The sequence below is a fragment of the Equus przewalskii genome, chromosome 19 (genome assembly GCF_037783145.1).
Source record: "Equus przewalskii isolate Varuska chromosome 19, EquPr2, whole genome shotgun sequence".
Classification (NCBI taxonomy): Eukaryota; Metazoa; Chordata; class Mammalia; order Perissodactyla; family Equidae; genus Equus; species Equus przewalskii.
Window position 1 is genome coordinate 33,403,396 of NC_091849.1, and position 27,948 is coordinate 33,431,343.

Below are 27,948 nucleotides of genomic sequence, written 5' to 3' on the forward strand. Positions count from 1 at the left end.
CAAGGCCTAGTACCAGGCAGCTCCCAGATACCAGAGGTTTTTCTGTCTCACCCATCTTCACAGTCTCTGTCACCCTCAGTTAAGACAGAGTGCTGAGAACCTAAGGGCCATCTAACAGGGATAGGGTGACTGATTCTAAATGGAACCTCCATTAATTTGTGACTTTCATAATATACAGAAAATTAATTCTTCTGAAAAAGATAATTCTACCTCTAATGATTGCATTTGACTTTCGCTCAACCCCTAGTCTCTCACAAATATCTGGAATTTTAATGTGGCAGGATAAAGAATATAAAAAGATCCTTTAAGTTAAGGGAAGAAAACCTGTTTTTTGAGTCACAGCAATTCCTTTCCTTCCAACCTCAACATTTGACTTGACATTCTTAAAATTAAAAAGAAAAAATCATAGAATAGGACAGCCAAAATTTTCTTTAATGTAATCAATGTCTCCAAATTTCCTTTTAACGTAGATAGGCAGCACCAAAACACAGAGTGTAAAGAATACTCAAGGCAGGAGGAAACATTCAGATGAAAGATCACGCAGTCACTGTAGGCAGCACTCATGACATTATACCTCCTTTTATTGCCCTGGGTGCAAATACTGGAGCTTTTGAGAGCATGAGAAGAACCTACTCATCTGGGTTTATGTAAGCAGAAAAGACAAAGGTATTCCCTTGGCTATTGCCAGCAGAGATCCCCTAGTTAGTGAGTCAACTCAAAATTTACAGGATTCCCATGCAGTTTGGAAGCAAAGAGAAAGACAGCTAACCCAGATATGTAAGCCAGGGAAAGGGGAAGGGATGATGGACTGGCAGGGAGGAGGATCAACTCAGGAGAATTCTTGGAGGTTGTAACCCAGAAAAATCCCGAAGGACACCATATTGGTGATGACTTCATCTATCCATCAGGCTGCTCAGAAATTCCCACCCCTCTGGCCATCAGCAGGTATACACACATGTGGGAAGAGTTCTGACTTAATACCTCCTTCCTTTCATAGAAAATTCCTCTCAGTTCCACTCTGAGTGAAGGCTACATTAGAAGCAGGAGATTTCCCAATCCCTTCCAGGCCTCTTAGTACTAAGTCTTCAACTAGCAACTGAGGTGTCATCACAGGAGATTTTTCTGATTGGCCAGAAGCTGATCCTTCAGGGTCTGGTTTGGGTGTCTTTGGAGTTCCTCCTCAGCTGGATCCTCGCCAGTGCTCTACAACTCAGAACAGCAACTGCTGAGACTCACCTTGAGAAGACAATGATCCTAAACAGAGCTCTGACTCTGGGAACCCTCACCCTGACCACCATGATGAGCCCCTGTGGAGGTGAAGACATTGTGGGTGAGTGCGTGGTTGAGGGATGTGGAGACTGGACTTGGGAAATAGGAAATTGGAAGAGAAAAAAGATAGAGATTGGCACAGAAATAGTAGAGACTCTTCAAAGGTATTCTCAATGTTAAGCAGATCTAAAAATTATGGTCATTCTTCCTTTACGAAACTAGAGTCCCAACCCATTTTCCTTGCTACCTGTATATTGCAGAGTTCACCAAGGACATTATTTGGCTTCCGATATTGGAACCAGTGAGTATATCCTGGAGGGCTCTATAGCATTCATTCACGATTGCCTCAAAGATTAGGGATGTTTACACAAGTGGATGTTTTGTTACTAAAATTTCATGAACTATTGCTCCCAAATTTTTCTGATTAACTTTTGAAGCTTTTTATAAATTTGTCCTATAGTTTATCTTAGGGTAAATAGTTCCATAAATTATATATACTATGTAGATATAAAGAAGAGTGTCCTCTTCTTTGTCTCAGATTTACATACATTTCCACAGTGGGAAACTGGCACAAGTGGTGGGGGGGGGTAAACGAGCCCAGCTGACTGCCCTTAGATAAGTCATTTTACCACTTGGTCTTCACTTAATCTCAGTCACCTCATATGTGTCACCTCACAAATAATCAAATACAATAGGTATGTAGAAATACTTTCTAAATAATGAAGTCATATAAGTGTCAATAATTTTTCTTATTTTTTTATTAGTACTATTACAGGTGAAGCTCATTTTTTTCTTTAACAAAGTATGAAATACCTTTATTTCTATTTTAAAATTGAGAACTTTATGATGAAAAGCTTGGTGAATTAAATTATATTATTCTCAAATCGTCAGTTCAAATTGCCTATCTTCCACTTTATCTAGTGAAGACCTGTAAGAGGAAAACTGGGCAAGCACAGAGTAATTATTTGGCCCCTTAGACTCCTCTGCCTGTGCTGATCACCTCCTACCACCTTCTCTTCATACATTCCTTTATCCTCCTTTCCTTCCAGGATCCATTCCTGGCTCTTTTTCCTATTGTTTTATAAACATGAAGAGTGGGTTTATAAAAACCAAAGTAGAAAAGCCAAATAGTTAAAAGAGAAAGTGAAATGGAAGTTACTTTAATTTTCAGCAACTTTATTAATCATGGCTGCTCCCATTCTAATTTTCTTTAGTAGTGGAAATTTCACCTGCTTCACCAGAATGCTTCCAAATTTCCTTTCTTCAGTGTCAGACCATAGTGCCGTGCTCAAGCTTGACTCATCCATTAGGAGCACGAGCATAGTGCTGAGGGTCTGTGATACTTGTAGGGCTCCATGAACATGTTTTAATTTCTTATAAAATTAAAAGAAAAAAATGAACTTTTAGAGTAGAAGAAAATATTTTAATTTTAGTCCAGCCTGAATTATATTTGTCTTTATATCAATACAGTCATAAAATGTGATTTTTAACATTTTCATGGGAGAAGGGGCCCACAAAAGTGCTTAGGGCTCACAAGTCATCCTGCAGCTCACACCACTGATTCTGACTGTCATATTATTCTCTAACACTGTGTCTGTAAGGCTTCCCCAAAATCTCTGTGCTTCTGGAGAATTGCATTTGACATTCAATATCCATTTTTGAGCACACAGCAAAATAAGTTTTGAGGATTCAAAGATGCTGTCTGTCCCCTAGACAGCACAGATTAGTGATGGAAAGAATACGGTGCATGAAAGCAGAAGGACCATTGCTGAGCTGGACAGTGGACCCAAGCTGAGGCTGAAACTATAACAGTGAATTGGTTCCAGTTGGCCCAACGGTGTGATATTCTTCATCAACAGTCAGCAGCCCAGGACAAGTACCAGATGAAAAGAATAATTGCATACATTCACGTTTGAAAAAAGAGTCAAGAAGATTCATTGCAAGGACAAGGGGGCTTTGTTGGAGGGCCTTTTAAGCGATCAACTGAGGGAATCATGTTGGGTATGACTCACAAGGGACGAGAGTGAGCAAGATGAAAAATAAATAAACTTGGAGGGCAGGACATTGGAATGGAAGGGTTGGAGGTCATAATGTGGTCAAAAAGATGTTTAATGAGAGAACTTAGCTAAAAGATTGGTAACAAAGCATAAACTTCACGAATGAACTAAATTTGTCCAGGAAATCCTAAAAGATAATTTCATTTCAGGGAGAAAAACAAACTCCTGCAAAGACCAAGGAACATGAAAGGATAATAGAGGTTTGTTTGCTTGGCAGATGGTGTAGTTGCAGAGGATGTTGGAATATAAGGCTCCCAGTTTCCCCATCACAGAACTCGTCACAGTGTACCATATTCACTCCTTTACTCACCTGCTCTCCCACTATTCAATAAGCTCCTTGAGGGCAGAGACCATGCCTGATTGGTGTTTTACTCCCTCCTCCTTGTGATGTCTGAATCCTTGTTGATGCTCAGTAAACAAGGAAGGAAAGGAAGAGGGATTGATAAAAGACTCATATATGTCTTGAAAAAACTATACAGTTAGGCTCATTTTGGTGGAGTAATGCTGTACTGGCTGCCATTCTGTTATGGCATCCTCTGATAAAGGACATCGTCCATTTGAGGAAAAGACTCATAGTTTACCTTGAGTCCTCCACAAATATAAGTGTTGAGTCAGAAAAAGGAAAAGTTTAGTAACCTCCTTCAAGAAAAAGAAAGAGGGGTAAGAAATAACAGAAATCTGAATTCTGATAAAGCTTCCATTTTTTATTTTAGAAGGAATCAGGTGCTCTCCTTTAAGGATCACTACTGTTAACAAAACAGAGACCTTAGAAGCATTGTGTATTTTGTAATATTGTTGCTGTCATTGCCATAGTCTTTCTTATACCCTATAATAATTAGAGGGAACTTCCCTAAAATAATAAATAAATCCTGTGTGCTTTTCCTTAGTTGAAAAAAAATGAGGAAGAAATCCCTGTGTAGAAAATGTTCTGCTCTGAGCCAATCCTAAGGGGAGAAAGGAACCATAATGAATGTGTTATTAACTAATTAAAGAATTAAGTGAGAGACAAAACTTACGAAGCAGAGGGATGTAACTGAATCTCTGGGGAAGAAAGCTAAATACCACAATAAGTAATTAAATTCTTCTTTCTTTCCATTACAATCTTTATCATAAGCCTTGGATGTGCCAGGTGCTGAGCTAGGCATGAAGGGAATAGCAGTAACCATGACCTGTGAAATTCTTCCCTCAGGGAGCCTGTATTATAGTGGAAAGACAGACTGGATTCTAACTGGACAACTACCAACACTGAGGGGGAAGGAATCAGGTGCTGGGAATTTTGCCTAGAGACTGTACCAAAGACGGAACCCATAACATTTGAAAGTATTATCTTCTGTCACTTGGCTTAATAAGGTTATTTTCTCTCCCTCTATTTTCTACCTCCCTGCTCCTCACCCTCACTCATCAGCTGACCACCTTGGCTCCTACGGCACAAATGTCTACCAGTCTTATGGTCCTTCTGGGCAGTTCACCCATGAATTTGATGGAGACGAGGAGTTCTACGTGGACCTGGAGAAGAAGGAGACTGTCTGGAGGCTGCCTCTGTTTAGCAAATTTACAAGTTTTGACCCACAGGGTGCACTGCGAAACATTGCTAGTCAAAATACAACTTGGACATCTTGATTAAACTCTCCAACTCTACTGCTGCTACCAATGGTACGTGTCCACCAGTCTGTCTCTTAATTGAATCTATCTTTTCATACCAGGCCTCACTCCCTTCGTCCCTAGGGATAGATACCCATTCACCATTCTATAAAAATCTCTTTTCCAAGGAGTCCCCATATCTTCCCATAGTAATTACTGAACGCTTCTCCTCTCCCATCTCAAAAATCACATATTTTGGTGTAATACAAGGATCCTTACTCCCATAACACAATCCTTGTATCCTTCAAAGAAGGGTCCCATAGACCTCCTACCTTAACAGGCATGCCCACAGAGAGAAGGGCACAGGGATAAAGTACAGGCAGTATATACTGTTTCTCAAGCAGAAGGGAAACAAGAACTTCCACTATCAGATGGGGGAATGGTGGGAGGGTTCCTCCAGGATGCCATGTGAAATCCCAGGGCAAAGCTATTCGCAATTCACATCAGTGCTCTTTCCTCACCATAGAGGTTCCTGAGGTGACTGTGTTTCCCAAGTCTCCCGTGATGCTGGGTCAGCCCAGCACCCTCATCTGTCTTGTGGACAACATCTTTCCTCCTGTGATCAATGTCACATGGTTGAAGGATGGGCACTCAGTCACAGAAGGTGTTTCTGAGACCAGTTTTCTCCCCAAGAATGATCATTCCTTCTTTAAGATGAGTTACCTCACCTTCCTCCCTTATGCTGACGATATTTATGATTGCAAGGTGGAGCACTGGGGCCTGGATGAACCACTTCTGAAACATTGGGGTAGGTATGAGTTCCACCCCTTTTGGAAACCTCTTTTCTCTGTCAAGTCCAGACCATCCCATGTTTTAGCTCCTAAATCTCATGGCCCAAAGCTTGTTTTCCATGCTTCAAGGATTCCTAATTATAGACATCATCCTCCTCCCTAAATTCATTGCGCTAAGTCTTTGCAGAACCAAACCCTAGCCCACTCCAGCCCATGTGCATGCACAGGAATACTCTGTATTCTGACCTCCATAATTTCACTTTCACAGAACATGAGATTCCAACCCCTGTGTCAGAGCTGACAGAGACTGTGGTCTGCGCCCTGGGGTTGGCCGTGGGCCTTGTAGACATCGTGGTGGGCTCCATCCTCATCAGCCGAGGCCTACGCTCAGGTGATGCCTCCAGACACCAAGGGCCTTTGTGAGTCACACCCTAGAAGGGAAGGGAAGGATTCAGATTTGTCAGAGCTGGGAGCTGGAGACACAGTACAGGAGGAAGGAAAGTGGGAGGAGGTTGTGGACACAAATTTGGTTGAAAAGTAGAATTGGGAAATGGTATGATGATGGCACAGGAGGCCCCTAGGACCCATGTCCTCCTGTTGCAGGTACATTGCCCATCTACAAGAGAAGTGTGGATGTGCTAGATGACCTAGGGCTAATTTCTGGCCCAGTTCATCATGTTCCTTCTCTTCTTCAACGTTCCTCCTCTCACCTCTTCTCTGGGACTTAAGATGCTGTATCCCCTCAGAACTCACATACCCTTTGGAATGCTCTGTCTAACTGCCTGACTTTTATTTTTCTTTTCTCAATTGTTACCTATTGTGAGATCCCTTGGATGTTCTGCCCTGTTACCTAACCCCTAGCGACCCTGATCTAATATCTCCATGGAAGCAATAAATTTCCCTTTATGAGACCTTTTATTAAAATATTTCCTGTCTTTCTTCTCAAGGCTGACTAGAACCATAGCCACTTATGCTTAAGGCCCATTTAATCTCACTTTCCAGATCATATTTCATGCCCAGTAAAACAGGATCAACCAAGTATATAAAGCGATAATATTCTGATACATGAGGTGAGTAATGCTCTCTTCCTTGTGTTCCCACCCTCAGCCATTGCCCCCCACTCCCAATTCAGGCATCAACATATACCCTATAGCCTTGGTGTTGATTTGTTATAGCAGAAACATAAGAACCAAGAAATAAGTCCATATTCATTTTAATGTAGTTTTTAAAAGTTATGACAGAGAAATAATTTAGGGGAAAGGAATTTTGAACCTCAAAAGTACCAAAAGTCAAAATTTGGGTATTAAAATCAAAATTTGTTCCCCAAACTTTAAATTTCTGAAGAATGAATGATAATACTAGCTTTGTTCTCCCCTCCTCACTCTTGAGGAGATAAGAATTCTCTAGGCAGGAAAAGAAATGGAAGTCCTTTGGAAAAGCATTAGAATAAGACAATAATGCAGATATCCGAGAGGGACCAAATACCTTGTCCTTACTTAGAGTTAGTAACAACGGAAAAGGGATGGGAATAAAAGCCACAGACATATTTAGGGTCCCTAGGACAAAAGTTTACCTCACCTCCTAGATGATGCTCTGCTAAATAACCACATAGATTTTCCTGTGCCACCATGGCATGTCGAGGACAGTAGAATGAATATGGCATGAGGATGTTTCTAGGTGATAAGCCTAAATCAGACTCACTGAATCCCCTGTGCATCCCTGCGCGCCCTGCAAAACAGCAAAACACCCCATCACCCCAGCCCCCTGCCCCTCACCCCTCCTGACTGAGGAAAGCATGAGCCTGTGAGAGAGAAATCCCAGGAGGGACAACATTGTTGAGACAATGTAGCAGCAGCTATGGGTGCTGCATCCTCCTCTATATTCACTGTCTCCTAGTGAAGACCTTGTAGAGGAAATGGATCAACAGATGGCATTCTCTGGCTCTCCATGACCACACTCTTGAGAGTATGTGTGAATTGACTTGGAGTCATTTTGCCCTTTGAAATTGTTTTAGGCACACAGTCTTTCCACTCTGCAAATGCCATGTCCATACACTGCATCTAAGATAGTATTATGGAATGTATGAGGCTGTCCTCATCCATGCCATCTGCATCAGTAAGTTTAAAATGTAATTGGGGAATAAAGACAAAATATTAACACAATAATTGGTACAGATAATTGGGTGCAAGGAAACCTATATCCAAATCCAGGACTCAGTAGTTTATAGCTAGTATTTTAAACTTTACAACACTGGGTAAAGTATCTAACATTTCTGAGCCCTATTTTATCATCCATAATGTGGGAGTGACAATACTTTCCTTGAAGAGCTATTGACAGAATTTGAATAATCTCATTATATAGCCAGTGCCTTGTAGATAGTATACAAATACATAAGAAAACATTGCTATTTATATCCATAATTAATTTATTTAAAAGAATGAACCATACCATAAAAAAATCACTTTTGGTTTTCTGAGCTCTTTAATGATTTAGGAGATTCAAACAAGGAGCTATGGATGAATTTCTTTTCATATGTTAATTGGAGAATTTTTTTCCACTCTAGAATAAGAGAGGCTGAGACTAAGTTAGGCTGAGAAAATAGATAGAGTATAGTGGTCAGTGACATATCATTGGTGAAGGGGTTGCTAAGAGAACTCTTAGGGCAAGAAGTTGTAACATATGACTTTGTTTTTTACTCTCTAATGAAAGATATATCATCTCTATATGGCCCACAAGTTTTTAGTCAAGGTACATTATATGCAACAGATCTGTATGCATGTCTACCCAGGGAAGAGGTAGGAAAGATTCAAGGACGTAAAATATTCTATGACGTAAAAGTAAGAGAATAACTTAAAATGCAGACTAGGAATTAGTAAATGCAGGGAATCTGAACCAGAGATGATCATGAAAATGCAGGTAACAGATCACAGAGGATTCTTAGGACAGTGAAACTACCCTGTATGAAATTATAATGGTGGATACATGTCATTATAAATTTGTCCAAAGCCACGGAATGCATGGCACCAAGAGTGCACCCTAATGTTAACTATGGACCTTGGGTGATAATGATGTGTCAGTGTAGGTCCTTCGATTGTAACTAATGTACCACTCTAGTGGGGAACGTTAATAATGGGGGAGGCTCTGCATGATGACAGCAGGGGGGATATGGAAAGTCTTTGTACCTTCTGCTCACTTTTGCTGTGAGCCTAAAACTGTTCTTAAATAAAGTGTATTTTAAAAAGAAGGCAAAACATCAACTATTATGATCCCAAATGTATAAAATAAAAATTTTAGTATAAAAAAAGTGGTCACCTGAAAACGCACTAATGTACTAAGAGTTTTCAATAAAGGTATTTCAAATAAATTTTATGTAAATTTCAATTATTCATGGGGTAGGAATACAGCATTTTGGAGGTGGTGGGTGTGTGTATGTATCTGTGAGTGTGTCTGTGTTAAGTATGTATGTTATTGTAATATAAGGGTTATATTGAATAGCATTATGATCAGTGTCTTAGAAATATAGAAATGCTGCCCTCATTGGACTTCTTCCCCCGGAAGTACTGAGGAAAGCAAATTTAATAACCATTGCATTTTGTTACAGGATTCATTCATAAAGTGTTCGTATAATTTTAAAATAATGGAGTTAAACTTAATTCTAAAAAATAAGAGCAATCATTTCTTCTTTTTTTTTCTTTTTTTTTTTAAAGATTTTATTATTTCCTTTTTCTCCCCAAAGCCCCCCGGTACATAGTTGTATATTCTTCGTTGTGGGTCCTTCTAGTTGTGGCATGTGGGACGCTGCCTCAGCGTGGTCTGACGAGCAGTGCCATGTCCGCGCCCAGGATTCGAACCAACGAAACACTGGGCAGCCTGCAGCGGAGCGCACGAACTTAACCACTCGGCCACGGGGCCAGCCCCGCAATCATTTCTTCTTAATAAATGAAAAAAGTTTTCTACTTAGAATCTCTGGTGAAAAGATATTGTATCTATAAAAGTAATAATTGGGGACTAAAAATATGGAAAATTTAATAGAAAGCTTGGAAAATCAAATTAAGAAAATCTCCTTGAAATGAAAAAAGAAAACAAAGAAATATAATATATGATAGAAAAGAGAAGATACAGAGAATAGACCCAGGAAGTCCAACATTAAGAAACAGAACTAGAGAGAGAAACAGAGAAATGAAGGAGAGAATTACCAAAATAAATAATAAGGGAAAATTTTCCAGATATAACAGGCCTAATTCTTTACATAGAATGGGACTTTCAGATATTTAGCAAAATTAATGAAAAAAGACTCACCACTAAATACATCATTTAAAAAATTTCAGAACCTCCAGGGTTAAAGGAAAATCATAAAATATCCCAGTGAGAGAAAAAAAAAAACAAAACAAACTGACAACAGACTAATAAAAGTCAGACTGTCAGATACTTCTATCATTAAGATAATAAGAAAGGCCTTGAAGTTCCAAAGGAAAACTTTTCTATCAATGAACGTATACCTTTTCAAAATTGCAAGCAGGCATGAAGAAAGAATAACAATACTGTCAGATATGGAAAGGAAAAGATGTGAAGTTTACCAACCACACACGGTTTTATTGGAAGTTGGTTAAGGACATGACTTAGTAAAGTGAGGTTGCCAATCAGGAGATAGGAACAAACCTGGGGAGTGATATCAGCAATATGGCTGAATAAGACATCTCTCATTCATATCCCTCTCTTAACAAGTGGCACTTATCCATGGACAAAGTGCTTTTGTGGAAGCTATAGGATCCAGCACCATACACGAAGGGACCCAGGAGGAGTCTCACCAACGTGTGCATTGGGTAACAGGCTTACAGACCTCAGTTCCAGCTAGGGACCCTGTAGTGGCCTGTGAACCAGCTCTAACCCCTCTGTGCCAGGGTCCAGGAGTCCCTGGAGAACACTGTCTTAGACAAACACCCACAGACAAGAGAGTATCTGTGGAAGTCCAGACTTCCAGCAGAGAAGTTCCAGCATACTTTTGGAGTAAATAAATATGAGTTTGGATGCATCAGAGTGGGTAAGAGGAACTGTTTGACTTTACCTGTATCACCTCTCCCCTAAGGCAGCACATCACAGTGCCTGTGATTTCTCCCATGGAGAAAGTAAGAGAGTGTGAGTGAGCACCTGGCCTCCCCAAATGGGACAAAAAGGCCCATTATTCTCTCACCCCATCCAGGGTACTGAGTCATGAATTGCATAACTGGAGGTGGGAAGATGCTGGGAGAGTGGCAGATAGGACTCTTGGAGAATACTAAAGGGGCACAGATCCTACTAATTGGGTCATGACTCCATCAAGAAGCCCACCCCTGAGCCACAGGGGATCCCGCACCAGATGGTCTCCCAAATAGAGCATAGGCACTCCCAACACTCCATAAATTGTACACAGACAACCCCCCACATTGTGGCCAGTTCCCTGTGCACGTCAATGATGGCAGCAAGAGCAAGATTTGGCAAACTACTAGTGAATAGTGCAGAAACTGGCCCAAATCTGCAAGCCAAAGAGAGAACACAAATTTCAGCTTTAGCTCTACCCTTGGAAAAGCAAAAGGGAAAGCTGTCAGCACCCAGCCTGGTGGATTGCAGGGTCTAGAGAAAGCATAAAAGCTCAAGAAGTCTTCCTCAAGGAGGAACAAGAAGTACGGTGCAGGCATATCCATAGAAGTTCTGAGAAAGCCTCAGAATCCATAGTGAGGCTGATGGAAGATATTTCTCTCCTTAAGTCAGTTAGTAAAGACTGGAATAGGTAACTGCTACTTTAAATGCAAAGACAGCAACGCAAGACACCAAGACATGGGAATCTGTGATTCACACAATAACAAATTCAAAATAGCTGTTTTAAGGAAGCTCAATGAGCTGCAAGAAAATACAGAAAAACAATTCAACAAAATCAAGAAGACAATACATGAACAAAATGAGAAGTTTAACAGAGAGAGAAAAATCATTAAAAAAGAACCAAACAGAAATTCTGGAGATGAAGAATACAATAAATGGAAGGAAAAAAAAAAATGCAATAGAGAGCATCAACAACAGAAGATGTCAAGCAGTAGAAAGAATCTGTGAATTAGAAGATAGAAATTTTGAAACTATCCAGAGAAGAACAAAGGAAAAACAATGAAAAGCAGTGAAGAAAGTCTAGGTATCTATGGAGTACCATCAAAAGTAACACTCTGAATTAATGGAGTCCCAGAAGACTCCATTATATAAGGGGGCTGAAAGATTATTTAAAGAAACAATGGCTGAGAACTTCCCAAATCTGGGGAGAGTTTTGGATATCTAAGCTGATGAAGCTCAGAGGTCAAAAAACAAACTCAACTTAGAGATCTTCTCCAAAACACATTATAATAAAACAGTATAAAAAATCAAAGACAAAGAAATAATTTTAAAAGCAGCAAGAATAAACAATCTTGTGACTTACAAAGGAATTCGGATAAGGCTATCAGAAGATTTCTCAACATAAACTTTACAGGTCAGGAGACAGGGGGATGATATATTGAAAACTGCTGAAAGAAAAAAACTGCCAACCAAAAATACTCTAGGTGACAAAGTTGTCCTTCACAAGTAAAGGAGAGAGAGATTTTGCCAGACAAACAAAAGCTGAAGGAGTTCATCACCGCCAGACCTGCTTTACGAGAAATGCTGAAATGAGTTCTTCAAGCTGAAATGAAAGGACACTAAGTAGTAACATGAAAACATATTAAAATATACAACACACTGGTATAGATTAAGTGTATAGTCAAATTCAGAACACTCTAATAACAATAACATGGTGGTATATTAACCACTCAAACCTAGTATAAGATTAAAGAAAAAAGTATTGAAAGTAACTATATATATAATGCTTCTTTAACACATACACAATACAAAAAAGAGGTAAATTGTTACATCAAAAACATAATGGGAGAAATGAAAAGGGGAGAGTTTTCATATGTGATTGAAGTTAGATTGCTAGTGTAAAAGACTGTTTTATATATAATATTTTATGTAAGCCTCAAGGTAACAGCAAAGCAAAAACTTACAGTAGATACACAAAACATAAATGAAGGGAATCAAAGCATACCACTACAGAAATCCGTCAGTTCACAAAAGAAAGCAGCAAGAGAGGAAGTAAAGAACAAGGGAACTATGAAACAGCCAGAAAACAATAAGATGGCATTAGTAAGTCTTTACTTATCAACAATTACTCTTAATGTAAATAGATTAAACTCTCCTATCAAAAGACATAGAGTGGCTGGATGGATTTTAAAAAAAAGCAAGCCTTAACTGTATGATGCCTACAAGAGACTCACTTCAGCTTTAAGGACACACAGAGGCTTAAAGAGAAGGGATGGAAAAGGTATTCCATGAGAATGGAAACCAAAAGAGAGCAGGGGGAGCTATACTTACAAAAGACAAAACAGACTTTAACTCAAAAACTATCAAAGAGACAAAGTCATTATATAATGATAAAGAGTCAATTCATCAAGAGGATATAACAATCATAAATATAGATGCACCCAACATAGAAGCACCCAAATATGTTAAGCAAATACTAATAGATCTGAAGGGAGAAGTAGACAACAGTACAATAATAGTAGGGGACTTCAATAGCCTATTGTCACCAATGGATAGATCATCCAAACAGAAAATCATTAAGGAAATAATGGACTCGAACTACACTTTAGACCAAATGGACCTAACAGACATATACAGAACATTCCATCCAACAGTAGCAGAATACACAGTCTTCTTAAGTGCAAACAAAACACTATCCAGTATTGATCATATGTTAGGTCACAAAACAGATCCTAATAAATATAAGATTGAAATCATATCAAGTATATCTTTTCCAACCACAACAGAATGAAACTAGAAATCAAAAAGAGGAGGAAAACTGGAATTCCTACAAATATGTGGAAATTAAACAACACACTCCTAAACAACCAATGGGTCAAAGAAGAAATCAAAATCAAAAAAGATATTGAGACAAATGAAAATGTCACCACATACCAAAACTTATGAAATACAGCAAACACAGTTCTAAGAGGGAAGTTTATAGCCATAAATCCCCACATTAAGAAAAAAGAAAGATCTCAAAAAAGCTTCCTAACTTACCCCCCAAGAAATAGAAAAAGAAAAACTCAGCCCAAAGTTAGCAGAAGGAATAATAAAAATTACAGCAGAAATAAATGAAATAGAGTCCAGGAGACTAGAGAAAAGATCAGTGAAACTAAGACTTGGTTTTTAAATAGATAAATAAAACTGACAAACCTTTAGCTAGACAAAGAAAAAAGATGACAAATTAATAAAATTATAAATGAAAGAGGAGACATTACAACTGATATCACAGAAATACAAAGTATCATAAGAGACTACTATAAACAATTATATGCCAACAAATTAGATAACTTAGAAGAAATGTATAGGGGCCGGCCCAGTGGCGCTGCGGTTAAGTTCGCACGTTCTGCTTCTTGTCTGCCCGGGGTTTGCCGGTTCGGATCCTGGGTGTGGACATGGCACAGCTTGGCAAAAGCCATGCTGTGGTAGGCATCCCACGTATAAAGTAGAGGAGGATGGGCATGGATGTTAGCTCAGGGCCAGTCTTCCTCAGCAAAAACAGGCGGATTCGCAGTAGTTAGCTCAGGGTTAATCTTCCTCAGAAAAAAAAAGAAGAAGAAGAAATGTATAAATTCCTGGAAACATACAACTAATGAACACTGACTCTTAAATAAATAGGAAATCTGCACAGATCAATAACAAGTAAGGAGATTGAATCAGTAACCTAAAACCTCCTAACAAAGAAAAGCTCAGATTGTTTCACTGGTGAATTCTACCAAATATTTAAAGAATAATTAATACCAAGCCTTCTCAAACTAGTCCAAAAAATTAAAGAGGAGAGAACACTCCCAAACTCATTTTACAAGAACAGTATTACCAAAAGCCTGTTTTACCAGATAAGGAAACTACAAGAAAAGAACCTACAGGCCAATGTCTCTGATCAAAATAGACGCAAAAATTCTCAAAAACATTTAGCAAACTGAATTCAACAGCCCATTAAGAGGATCATACTCTATGATCAAGAGGGATTTACCCCTGGGATGTAAGGATGTTTCAACATATGCAAATCAATAAATGTGATACATCACAAAATACATTGAAAGATAAAAATCATATAATCATCTCAATAGATTCAGAAAAAGCATTTGAAAAAATATAACATCCTTTCATGATAAAAACTCTCAACAAATTGGATAGAAGGAATATACCTCAACATAATAAAGTAACAAAGCCTGTATATGACAAGCCCACAGCTAACATCGAACTCAATGATGAAAGGTTGAAAGCTTTTCCTCTAAGATCAGGAACAAGACAAGGATGCCCACTCTTACCAGTCCTATTCAATATAGTACTGGAAGTCCTGTCCAGAGCAATCAGGCAAGAGAAAGAAAGAAAAAGTATCCAAATTAGAAAGGAAGAAGTAAAACTGTGTCTGTTTGCAGATTATGTGATCTTAGTCATAGAAAAATCCTAAAGACTCCACCAAAAAACTGTTAGAACTGATCAACAAATTCAGTAGAGTTGCAGGATGCAAAATCAACATATAGATCAGTTGCATTTATAAACACTAACAATGAACTATCTGAAAAAGCAATAAAGAAAACAATCCCATTCACAATAGTATGAAAAACAATAAAATACTTAGGAACAAATTTAACCAAGAGGGTAAAAGATCTGTGCACTGAAAATTGAAAGACATTGATGAAAGAAATTGAAGAAGACACAAATAAATGGAAAGACATCCTGTGTTCATGGTTTGGAAAAATTAATAATTAATACTGTTAAAATGTCCACACCACATAAAGCCATCTATAGATTCAACGTAATCTCTACAAAATTTCAATGGCATTTTTCACAGAAATAGAACAAACAATCCTATAATTTGCATGGAACCACAGAAGACTCCGATAATTCCAAAGCAATACTGGAAAGAATAACAAAGCTAGAGGCATCATATTTCCTGATTTCAAAACTATGTTACAAAGCTATAGTAATCAAAATAGTATGATACTGGCATAAATACAGATACATGGAACACAACTGAGAGCCCAGAAATAAACCCATACTTACACTGTTAAATAATATTTGACAAAGGAGCCCTGAATACTGAGTGGAGAAAAGACAGTCTCTTCAATAAAAGGTGCTGGGAAAATTGGATATTCACATGTAAAAAAAAAATGAAACTAGACCCTTATCTTACCCACATGCAAAAATTAAGTCAAAATAGATTAAAGACTTAAGTGTAAGACCTGAAAACATAAAACTCCTAGAAGGAAACATAAAGAAAAAGCTTATTGACATGGGCCCTGACAATGATTTTCTGGTTATGAGACCTAGAGCACAAGCAGCAAAATAAAAAATAAACAAGTTGGGGGGTCAGCCTGATGGCGCAGCGGTTAAGTTCAAAAGTTCCACTTCAGTGGCCCGGGGTTCAGATCCCGGGTGTGGACCTATGCACTGCTTGTCAAGCCATACTGTGGCAGGTATCCCACATATAAAGTAGAGGAAGATGGGCACAGATGTTAGCTCAGAGCCAATCTTCCTCATCAAAAAGAGGAGGATTGGGGGCATATGTCAGCTCAGGGTTAATCCTCCTCAAAAAAAATAAATAAATAAAATAAAAAATAAACAAGTGGGACTATATCAAACTAAAACACTTCTGCACAGCAAAAGAAACTATCAACAAAATGAAAAGGGAAACTATGGAATGGGAGAAAATATTTGCAAACCACACATATGATAAGGGGTTAATATCCAAAATATATACAGAACTCATACAACTTAATAGCAAAAAAGCAAATAATCTAATTAAAAATGGAGAAAGGACCTGAATAAACATTTTTCCAAAGGAGATATTCAGATGGCCAAAAGGTATATGAAAAGTTGCTCAATTTCATTAATTATTAGGGAAATGAAAATCAAAATCACAATGAGATATCATCTCAAACCTGTTAGAGTGGCTATCATCAAAAAGACAAGTGACAAATGCTGGTGAGGATGTGGAGAAGGAACCCTTGTGTACTGTTGGTGGAAATGTACATGCGTGTAGCCACATGGAAGTTCCTCACAAAATTAAAAATAGAACTACCATATGACCAAGCAATTCCGCTTCTTGGTATATATCTGAAGGAAAAAAACCACTGTTGAAGAGATATCTGCACCCCTATGTCCACTGCAGCATTATTTACAATAGCCAAGACATAGAAATAACCAAAGTGTCTACCAATGGATGATTGGATAAAGAAAAATGTAGAGGATAAAGAAAAAAAAATATATCTATATATATATATTGTGTACATATATATATAACACACACTATTTATATATACACACACAACGGAATACTATTCAGCCGTAAAAAGAAGGAAATCCTGCCATTTGTGACAACATGGAGGGACCTTTAGGGAATTATGCTAAGTGAGAAAGACAAACACTATATGTGCTTATATATATGTAGAATCTAAAAACAGATAAATTTATAAAAAAAGATATCAGATTTGTGGTTGTCGGGTGGGGGGGAGGGATTAGGTGAAGATGGCCAAAAGGTACAAACTTCCAGTTCTAAATGAGTACTGGGGATGTAATGTGTACAACATGATGACCATGGTAAACAATATTGTGTGCTACATCTGAAAGTTGCTAAGAGAGAAGATTTTAAAAGTTCTCTTCACAAGGAAAAAAATATTTTTGTAACTATATGAGGAGATGGATGTTGCCTAAACTTATTGTGGCATGATTTTGCAATATATACACATATCAAATCTTTATGCCATACACCTTAAAATTACACAATGTTATATATGTGACTTACATCTCAATGAAACTGGAAAAAATAAAAATAAAAAACAAAATTAAAAACCAAGAAAATAAATTGGATTCTTATCTTAGACCATTCACAAAAGTTAACTGGATTAAAACTTTAAGTGTAAGATCTGAAACCATAAAACTTTCAGAAAGAAACTCCTTGACATTATTCTTGGCAACAATTTTTTGGATATGACACCAAAAATACAAGCAACAAAAGCAAAAATAAACAAGTGGGACTATATCAAACTAAAAAACTTCCTCAAAACAAAGGAAACAATCAACAAAATGAAAAGGCAACCTACAGAATGGGAGGAAATATTCAAACTATCTAACAAAAAGTTAACATCCAAAATATATGAGGAACTCATAAAACTAAAGAAAAAACAACCTAAACTATCCATTAAAAAATGGGCAGAGGAACTGAAAAGACATTTTTCCAAAGAAGACATACAAACAGGTACCTGAAAAGATGCTCAACATGGCTAATCATCAGGGAAACGCAAATCAAAAACACAATGAGATATCACCTCACATCTGTTAGAAACTGTTATCTAAAAGACAAGAGCTAAGTGCTGGTGAGGATGTGGAGAAAAGGGATCTCTTGTGCATTGTTGACAGGAGTGTAACTTGGTAAGCTACTATGGAAAACAGTATGGAGATTCCCCCCAAAATTAAAAATACAACTACCATATGATCCAGCAATTCCTCTTGTGGATATATACCCAAAGGAAATAAAAACAGGATATCAAAGAGATATCTGCACTCCTGTGTTCATTGCAGCATTATTCACAATAGCTAAGATATTGAAACAACGTAAAACATTTGTCAACGGGAGGAATGGATAAAGAAGATGTGTTATATATACAACGGAATACTAGTCAACCATGAGCAAGAGGGAAATCCTGCCGTTTGATTGAAGATAAGACCAAATCCTCACAACTAGTAGGGTGTTCTCTGGCACCCTCATACACTTTTCTCCAAGGTATGTGTCTACTAAGTCTCAGCTCCTTCTGTTGGCAAACTTGTTGATAAAGGATGTACTTGTTATTTTGATTAAATTATCAATTAAAGATTACCTAATGAAATCCTGGTGCGAAAAATAGTTATTTCTATGAAACTCTCACTGGAAGGAAGGGAAGAAGACTCTGACCCTCTCATTAAGAAGGAATCTTATAGCATGTGGCCAGTGTAACAGTGTTGAACTGTAAGAATGTCCTAGAATATACTCTTCAACTCATCACTATAATAGAGCTTAAGTTTCAACTAGAGAAATCAGAGCTCAATGTCTGCCTAAACTCCGAGTCAGGTTCAATCTCAAGCCCTGTCTCTTGTCTTTGCAGGGTCAACAGCAAAGAGCTCTATATAGAGACCAAGGGCTCCCTGGACACCTATCACAAGTCCTTCTTACTTCCCCAAGAGTATCACTCCCTCTTGATTCCTGTGGTGACTGACAATGCCCACCCCGAGGAAGATGACAAAACCAGCACAGAACCTCTAACCACTCAGCATCTTGTTCTAGGAAGATTCAGACTACGACCTTGTGGAGCAGAATCCTTAGTGTCAGTGTTTGTCCACACATTCATAAGTGCTCATGTCAGATGACCTGTGTTATAGCCTAGAGTATGGGAGAGGAAGGCCCCAAGGAAGCCTAGTTCTCATTCTGACCTCATCCAGGAAAGGGAAGGACCTGCCATTGGTGCATCAAGCCCTATGGGTGGGTGAGGGAGCAGGAAGGAGATACCTGCTCCTCAGTGGCATGGCCCTCCATAACCTCAGAGATAAGCTCCTAGCCACCTGTCTTAATGACAAAACCCAGAACCTGGGATGAGGACCAGCTTGAACACTGGGCCCATGTCAAAGGAGCCACAGTGTGTAGTGATCATCCTAACACCTGGGAAGAGAATGTCGTCAGGAATCAATAGGTCACTATATCCAAAGGCAAGGGGAGCTCTATCTTCTGAGAATTCACGCTCAGCAGTGCCATCAGGTGACTGTGCAGGAGACAAGGAGTAGGATGGGTGTGAGTCAGCACCCCCAACAATGGACCCTAGAAGCAGAGGGAGTTCTGCCATTTATCTCCTGGGGTCCATGTTATGAAGAAACAAACTGCCCTTTATGTCACTCCACTGTGGTGGGGCTCTGGAGGCCAGGGTGCTCCACATGGCAGGGGTAGACATCTCCATGCTGGGGAATCATTTACAGCATTACTAAGATCCGGAAGGTCCAATCTCTGCTACCAATAAGGGGGAGGGGGTGGACACAAGGCTGGCTATTTGAATTCCATGTACATGATGTTTTTGAGAGAGGTGTGCATATTTCTCAGGCTTGACCAATCAGAATCTTTCCTAAAATTGTTAAAATTTTGGTAGACACTCTAGAAACACACAACAGACAGACACACACACACACACAATACACAGAAACAAAGATGAGGTAAGATGTGAGGATGAGGTAAGATGTGAGGGGATGAGAAAGAGAGATGCAGAAAATAGAGAGATGTGAAAAGAAACAGAGCGAGAAAGAGATGCAGATAAATAGTGACAAGTGTGCAGATAGAGAAAAATGAGAGAGAGACAGAGGCAGAAATGCAATGAAAGAGCAAGAGACACAAGAGAGACAGAGATAGAGATGCAGACACAAAAACAGAGAGACACACCTGAAAGAAATATACAGGGACAAAGAGAGACACAGAGAAAGAGGGAAAGACGCACAGACAGAAATATAACAGAGAAAGAGAGAAAGGTGCACAGATAGAGATATAACAGAAAGAGAAGAGAGAGATAAAGACCTCATTGAATATCTGGATCTAATCACTTCTGAAATCAACTTGACCACAGGCTTCCTTGTAATATGAACAAAGTAAATTTGCATTGGGTTTCTATCATTTGGAACCAAAAATAGTACTTTTATTGCTGGTTATACGTTTTCAAAAGTAAAAATTGACGTTGATCAATGTGACTGGCCAAGATATATCTGAAATATCAGTTCGGTTCTCTGCAACACCAGGGGCCATTATATCTGTGCTCAGATAGTTTCACTATGCTTCCATTCACCGTACTCACCAAACTGGAAGAGAGGTCAGCACATGCTAAGGCCATTGCATTGAACATCAGTACTAAAGAGCCATGGAGGATGTGACGTTGAATCGATTTTCTGTCTCCTCTGCTCACTCTTACCTGTCACCCACCTCTAGTCTCCTTTCAAGGAACAAAATATGTTCCTTTCATTCTGCAGTGGTTTCCTGCCCCCACCCAGTTAAGAAAGCCGAGGTAGGGGCCAGCCTGGTGGTGTAGTGGTTAAGTTCATGTGCTCCACTTCAGCAGCCTGGAGTTCACAGGTTCAGATTCCGGGCGTGGACCTACACACTGATCATCAAGCCATTCTATGTTGGTATCCCATGTACAAAAAATAGAGGAATATTGGCACAGATGTTAGCTCAGGGACAAGCTTCCTCAAGCAAGAAGAGGAAGATTAGCAACATATATTAGTTCAGGGCAAGCCTTCCTCACCGAAAAAAAAAAAAGCTCAGGGTACAGATAACTCACAATCACGTTTAATTATGATAAAAGCTCTATAGTCAGGTAAGTTGTTTCCCGTAAGCTGTGAGACAAGTTGATTTCAGAAGTGATTAGATCCAGATATTCAATGAGGTCTTTATCTCTCTCTTCTCTTTCTGTTATATCTCTATCTGTGCACCTTTCTCTCTTTCTCTGTTATATTTCTATCTGTGCATCTTTCCCACTTTCTCTGTGTCTCTCTTTGTCCCTTTGTTTCAATGTGCTTCTCTTATACAGTCTGTGGGGGGAGAATGGAAACAGAAAAACCCCTTGGGGCCTGAGTAGACACTGCTGGCAGCAACTGCACAGGCAGAGGCTCTGGGGTCAGTGCAGGAAGCAGTGTCACAGTCAGATCCTCAAGGCTGGGGTTACAGGAGGTGACCCGGAGACTGTGTCAGAGTCACTATAGGACTCTGATCTGAAAAGGGCACAGGCTGACACAGGCAGCTGGGAATTTTAGAAAGGACAGGCAGGCATTACAGAAGAGCAGACTCCAAGTTTCACAGAAAGACATCACTAAAGGTATGGTCCAGTGCTGGGGAGCAACCTAGGGAGCTTCCTACAGAAACTAGACAAACTTCTCCCCTAACCTTGATCCCTGTGGCAGGGAACAGGCCATTAACTGAGACCATTGTGCCCAGTACACTCACCCCAGCTCTTCCCTCTTTCACCTGTCCCGACACCCCACAGTGAATCCGAGCAGAAATAGTACCTGCTGGTGGAGACCCACGAGGTCCTATGAAATGAAGTTATACAGAGAAAGGTTTCATTACACAAACATCCAGTCCCTCAAATACCCCAAAGGGAAATGAAATATACAACTTCCTTGGAAATTTATTTCCTCCTACCCATCGGGCACAAGGCCTTAACTGCCCTCAGCCAAAATCCCCCAAAATCAATGAAACTGTCACTAGAAGGAAGGGAAGCCAATGCTCTGACCCTCTTAATGGAGGAAGCTTTCAGAAAAGAGCCAGTGTGACGATGAATTGGAAGGAAGTCCTAGAACACACTCTACCAGTCACCTCTGTGGTCGGGCTACCTTTCAACCAGTAAAATGAGGTTCCAATGTTTTCCCCGCAGGTTGTTCCATCTCCTCCCACTGCCAGACCAGCCTCCTTCCTTTCCAGGTCAAGAGGAGGAGGTCTCCCTGAACAGCTAGAGGCAGAGGACCCCTGAGCAGAGGGTCTCAGTCTCAGCTCATCTTCTCTGTTTCCCCACAGTGCCTTACCCTTCTGGCTCCTGTGATGGATGATGAGACTCAGCCCAAGGAAGATCAGCCCCAGCACGAAGCTCCCGATTCCACAGAGCATCTTGCTCTGGGCAGATTCAGAGTGTGTCCCTGGGGAGCAGAGCCTGAGTGTCAGGGCCTGCCCCACCCTTCACAGGGTCCCTTTGGGAAGCCTGAAGTCCAGTCTGAGATACAGGAGGTAGAGATGCCAGGGCAACCCAGTTCTCAATTCTGACCACTCCTAGGGGAGGAAGGGACCTGCCAATAAATCCTTGGACATAGTGGGTGGATGAGAGAGTGGGAGGATCTCTGCTCCTCAGGACACCTTCATAACCTTAGACCCTAAGATCCGAGGCACCAACTATAATAAAAGTCAATCCTTCAGAGCTATCAGGGCTGGTCTCTGGGGCCATGATGTGTAGGGTGATCTCTCTATTATCAAGAAAGACAATAAGATCAGAATTCCTCTGATGCTCCTGCCATGGGACAAGAGGCACTCTAGTCTATTGTGATTTCCAGCTCTGTAGTGACATCGAGGATAAGGGATGAGATGGGAGGGGCCAATGGAAGCTCTGCCTTCTGTCTTGTGGAGCCCACATTGAAAGGAAACAAATTTTTGTTACTTACGCCACTGCACTGTGATGGGGCTCTGGGGGCTGGGGTGCTCCACGTGGCAGGTGTAGACATCTCCTCGCTGGGGGGTCATTTCCAGCATCACAAGGATCTGGTAGGTCCAGTCTCCGTTCCTAATAAGGGGGGTTGACACAATACCGGCTCTCTCCTCCTGGTCATTCCGGAACCACCGAACTTTGATCTGGCCGGGATAGAAATCTGTCACCGAGCAGACCAGCAGGTTGTGGTGGTTTAGAACCTCTGTCCTGGATGGGGAGATGGTCACTCTGGGTTCCACTGAAGGGAAGAAAAGACATAGTGAGATGTGAGACGACACGGCAAGTCTCCGCATGGGGAGAGTCATCCTTGGTACCAGAGTAGAGATCCCTGGACTCCAAGTCTTGGGTTATGATTTGAGCATGGCCACTTTATTAACTTCAATAAACGCATTAGTTAGTCTACTTTCAGGGTCTCAAGAGATAACAGTAATCATCCTATGGTAGTTATTCTGTTGATACTAATTGATAAAAATAAACCACTTTAAAATTATAAATTGTTTTGTTACAGAGGCTACTATTCAAAAAATTTATAAAAGTAAAAATAATAAACCAGGACATCCTTTCCCTCACTTCTATTGAAGTTGATCACCAGGATTAGCTCTAGTGACTCATGCAAGGACAGTGACACTGTTTTCTGTTAGTCCCAGTGCTCCTCACAGTAGAGAAAATACAGCAGCTTTGACTCTCTCCTGGCCGGGAGTCCATCAACACTAGTCATGGCCCCACAAAAGGTAACATGGACTGAGCATTAAGAATGTATAGACATTTCTACGTCCAACGAAGTAGGACAGCAGTGACCATCACATCCTTCCTACAAAGCAGTGCTTCTCAAAAAGGCTATATCCCATAATTCTCAGCCTGTAATACTAACAAACTTTGAGAGCAAGAGCACTTCTTACCAGTTGCAGATCAACAAAGCATCCCTCTCAGCTTTTAGGCTAACCTTTGCTCAAATGCCATTCTGTGATGAATTCCCACAAAAAAAATGTATATTATTAAATACATGAACTTCCATCTCTGCATCATATTTGCCACTTATATTTTATTCATTCGTTGATTCACTTATTCATTCATTCAACAAACATAAACTTGACAAGCACTGGGAATCCAAATATAAACAACTGATCATAGTCCCTGCCCTTACAGAACTTGTAATTTAGTAACAGAGACAAAAAAATGAATATTATTTCAAAAGTGTGTGATTTTTGAAGGAAAAGAAAGGGAAATTTGAAAACAAATAGCTCCTGCCTCGATTCCTGTATCTTCTCCGATTGCTGCTCATGGTTAAATACCACACACCTCTCCCTACCTATTTCACACATCTTCTCCTTTATCTGTCCAGCCATTCAGTGCATCTCCCTTATCCCCTTAGGGAGAAACTATGTTTTATTTATTTATTTATGTTTTATTTATTTGATAATATATTATGTTCTCTCATTTTCTTTTTTTTTTTTATACTTTTCTTTTAACGTTAGAGTTTAATTACTAGCTGGCTTCCCTACTCCATCCCATTGTTATTAAGAATTACTTTCTTGTTCTGAAATCAGACATTATTATCATGTATGTTCTCTGTAGAAAATATTCTGAGACTCTTGCAGAGGTGGGCCTGGGTTAATGAGAATGTAATGTAAACACGAAAGTATAACTGGGACTTGCCGAGGTCAGCGGGCAGTCTTGGCACCCCAGTTAAATGGCACTCGTGAGCCATCACCAGGAAGGAATCATGTCTTCAGCCCAAACTTTAACTCTTGTTCAGGTTCTCATTTCTGGAGTCAGACTGAAATCATGGTCAGCCATATGGATTTATAAAATCTGTTCATCTTAAACAGATTGGGAATAAAAATAGAGGGCACAAATTCAAGAAAAGAATGTTAGAATAATTTTTATGAAAAAGAACTGAAATAGCAAAAATATAAGTACTTGGTGGCACTACCATCTGGGTCAGAAGGCAAGAGAGTGCAAAATCAGCTAAAGTTACGCGAACGTGCATAGGTAACACCAGAGTCAGGCTAGGGATTAATCCGTGAATTTTCAATCCCCTGACAATATCACTTCGCCCCACCAACATTGAAAATACGCCAGAAGAGTCTCCTATTGCTGCTTCTGGTCATAATAGGCTTTAACGAGGCTTTCCTCCCATTAGACTCTATATACAGGTAATAAAGAACATAATGACTATTGTGTATTTTGGGGAGACTTCAGGACCTGGTGGATAACTGTGGACTGATCACTTAAAGTGTTTATTATGTACCACTATTAGCATATTATTAAAGTGGTGACGCTAATCCCTAACACACAAGTAGTTGTGAAATTAAACGGCAAAATATAGACCGTGTTTGGTCAGCTAATTGTCTAGAAATGGATGCTCATTAAATGAGTATGATTAACTTTCAAAATGTCTATCTCTGAAGTGAATGGTGATGCTGGGGGGAGGGGGGCTGCAGACGTCGGTCCCCGAGTTGCCCTCGGTCCCCGCCCCTCCGCCGCGGGACCCGCCCCCTCCCTGTCCCCTCCGTGGGCCCCCTACCGCCCTCCCAGCTCCGAGACTCGAGACTCCGCCGCCGCCGAGAGTGGCCCCGCAGAGGGCGGGCGGCCGGCGCTCACCTCGGCGCTGTAAGGTCGTGAGGGCCTCCACCTGGTAGTTGTGTCTGCACACCGTGTCCAGCTCGGCCCGCTTCTGCTCCAGGACGTCCTTCTGTCCGTTCCAGTCCTTGGCAATGTGCCGCCCCAGCTCGGTCACTGCCTGGAACTCCCCCACGTCGCTGTCGAAGCGCACGAACTCCTCCCGGTTGTAGATGAGTCTGGTCACGAGCCGCACCCGCTCCGTCCCGTTGGTGAAGTAGCACTGGCCCTTAAGCTGGAACACGAAATCCTCTGCAAGGGATCACAGCCCTGCCGTCAGTCCGGCCTCAGCCCCACAGCCCAACGCAGCAGCCGCTCTGCTGGCCGGCGTTCTGGGTCGCAGCCGGTTGGATCGGATAAACCTAAAACCAGGCTGTCACCTTGGGTTCCCGCCCCACCCGGCCTCGCGCCTCCGGCTTTGAACCCAGGATGCTCAGGCAACTCTTCCGCAGGCCTTCCCGCCCCGCTCTGAGGGCTTCCAGAATTGCCTTCATATGAGAGAAGGAAAGGAAAGCTCCGGGACCTGTGAACTGAGTAAAGAGGGCAATAGGGTTATTTTACACCAGTCCCTGTACTTAGAGGAATCAGGACGTTCTCTCGTGAAATCCCATTTTCCGTAGAACTCCTGGGGGCCTCAGAGACAAACAAGTGTCCGCGTAATCACAAGAGTTCAAGAGAATGACAGGAAAGGTCAAGAATGAAGCTTGTCCTAGTCCTGACAGGTAGATTCTCTTGTTCTTGGATAAAGGGCCTCCCTTCCCATGCCGGGTTTACTCTGAGTTTCTGCCACCCCCATCCCACCGCAGTGTGAGGCTCTCTGACTCCTGTGTGGTTAGAAGAGAGGATACCTCCTGTGTCCTAGAAAAGAACATTTGATTCATGGAAAGAGCGCAGGCTTTCAAATTAGATAAATTAGACTCCAGTTAAACAGTGCCAATTACCAGCTCCGGCAAGTTACTTAACAGAGTATCTATACGGTAAGTATAATTGTACAAAAGGGAGTCATAATACCTACACATGGGTGTTAGGAAGATTGAGAATTCACATGAAGATACTAATCTGTGTCTGAAATGAATGGTTTCTCAATATGTATTACTTTCCTTCTTTACATTCTACTTTCTGCTAAATTTAGTCCACCTTTAACTCAAGTCTCTGAATCCCACTCAAGTTACTATTTGACCATAAATCAGTGAAACTTGAAGACTCCCTGTCTGTGATCACCCTGTCAGCTTCACTCAAATACCCAGAGTTTGCCTCCACGAGCCCTCCACTCAGAGTCAGGAGTATAGAGTTCTTTCCTCAAACATGAGACTACGGAGACCATTGCTGCCCTACATTTTCCCAACCCAGAGTCCCAGACTCTGAAATGACAAATCCTGCTGCGTCTTCTTTGGAGAAATTCATATCTTCAAAAATAACCCCATGCTCACTTTGTCCTGGCACTGGTGGTAGATGCAGGCTTTGTCTCCTTCCCAGCTTCAGCTTGTGAGATGGGGATTGTCCTCACCTCGACATTAGGAGGAGGAAATGAGAATGTAGCATACCTCTCTTCCCCATAGAAAGACTGTATTCTGAGATCACAGAATCCCCCACACCCCAGCCCAAGGCTCATTCAGAGCCTGTTCCCCAGGGTGGTGGCTCTGGAGAGCAGCTGCCCTGCACTCACGTGGAGAGTCTCTGCCCTCAGCCACCGGGGTGCTCAGCACCACCAGCATCGCCATCATAGCTGCTGTCCAAAGGCCCCTGGGGATCTGCGGAGCCATCTTCCCAGACATAATTGGGAACAAAGGAAGAAGTAATGGTAGGCAACACAGCTCGCACCTGGTGGCTCTAATGTACCTACTTCAGAGAATAAAAAACCTGTGAAGCTTCCATGAAGGATAGAATTGGAGAGGTCCTAGGAAAGGAACCAATGAGCACTGGAGCTGAAGGACCTCAGCTGTCTCTGGGCAGACATTTTTTATGAACGTTCTCAGTCCACTGCCTGGCACTGTGTCTTCATCACATTGCACTGGATGAACATTTAAGGCGAAGATTTTCTCTCAGTTATAGATCTGAAAATTGAATGCCTTGAGGGTTTAAAGAACCGAAAGAAAAATGATTCAAGAGTTGACATCTTTGTGATATTTTGTTAAAACCTATAGTTCTTATACTTGGAAGTGTCAGTAGGGGAAAATAAGTGGGGATCATATCTCAGGGAAGGGAAAATTATTGTCACAGGGGTGTTCACTTCTATTATCTTAGACACTCGGAGGAGCCTTAAGTTATGATGGGAGGAACGGAGCTCTTAGAAGGAAATGATTTTCA

General features: G+C 40.7%; 2 protein-coding genes and 1 long non-coding RNA gene across 4 annotated transcripts in view; 1 reads left to right on the forward strand and 2 right to left on the reverse strand.

Annotated features, from left to right (window-relative positions):
• Positions 1-27,948, reverse strand: part of LOC139077484 (uncharacterized) — a 157,059-nt gene that overhangs the window by 96,294 nt on the left and 32,817 nt on the right. The window lies entirely within an intron of this gene.
• On the forward strand, positions 1,172-9,062 carry LOC103544529 (HLA class II histocompatibility antigen, DQ alpha 2 chain-like). The gene is given in 5 exon segments (XM_008511355.2): positions 1,172-1,330; positions 4,732-4,920; positions 4,923-4,979; positions 5,434-5,715; positions 5,967-9,062. Coding segments are annotated over 5 exon segments (765 nt in total). The 5' UTR covers positions 1,172-1,248; the 3' UTR covers positions 6,122-9,062.
• Positions 8,151-27,500, reverse strand: LOC103545626 (HLA class II histocompatibility antigen, DQ beta 1 chain-like). Of its 2 annotated transcripts, XM_070585824.1 has the most exons (6): positions 27,308-27,497; positions 25,624-25,893; positions 22,976-23,257; positions 22,349-22,459; positions 21,771-21,856; positions 8,151-14,349 (listed from the first exon to the last, which is right to left on the reverse strand). In XM_070585824.1, exons 1-6 carry the CDS (start codon positions 27,414-27,416, stop codon positions 14,290-14,292), a joined length of 918 nt encoding a protein of 305 aa, XP_070441925.1. In that variant the 5' UTR covers positions 27,417-27,497; the 3' UTR covers positions 8,151-14,289. The 2 variants fall into 2 exon arrangements, with proteins under 2 accessions (XP_070441925.1, XP_070441926.1); XM_070585825.1 differs by lacking the exon at positions 21,771-21,856 and having other exon boundaries at positions 27,308-27,500.

What these genes read in the sequence shown, in the direction of transcription:
- LOC103545626 (XM_070585824.1), bottom strand. Translation starts at nt 27,416, where the DNA reads ATGTCTGGGAAGATGGCTCCGCAGATCCCCAGGGGCCTTTGGACAGCA. An exon ending in CACGACCTTACAGCGCCGAG is followed by an intron (nt 23,258 to 25,623) that starts GTGAGCGCCGGC and finishes TCTTCCCTTCAG; the next exon opens with TGGAACCCAGAGTGACCATC. An exon ending in CCCCATCACAGTGCAGTGGC is followed by an intron (nt 22,460 to 22,975) that starts GTAAGTAACAAA and finishes TCTGCTCCCCAG; the next exon opens with GGACACACTCTGAATCTGCC.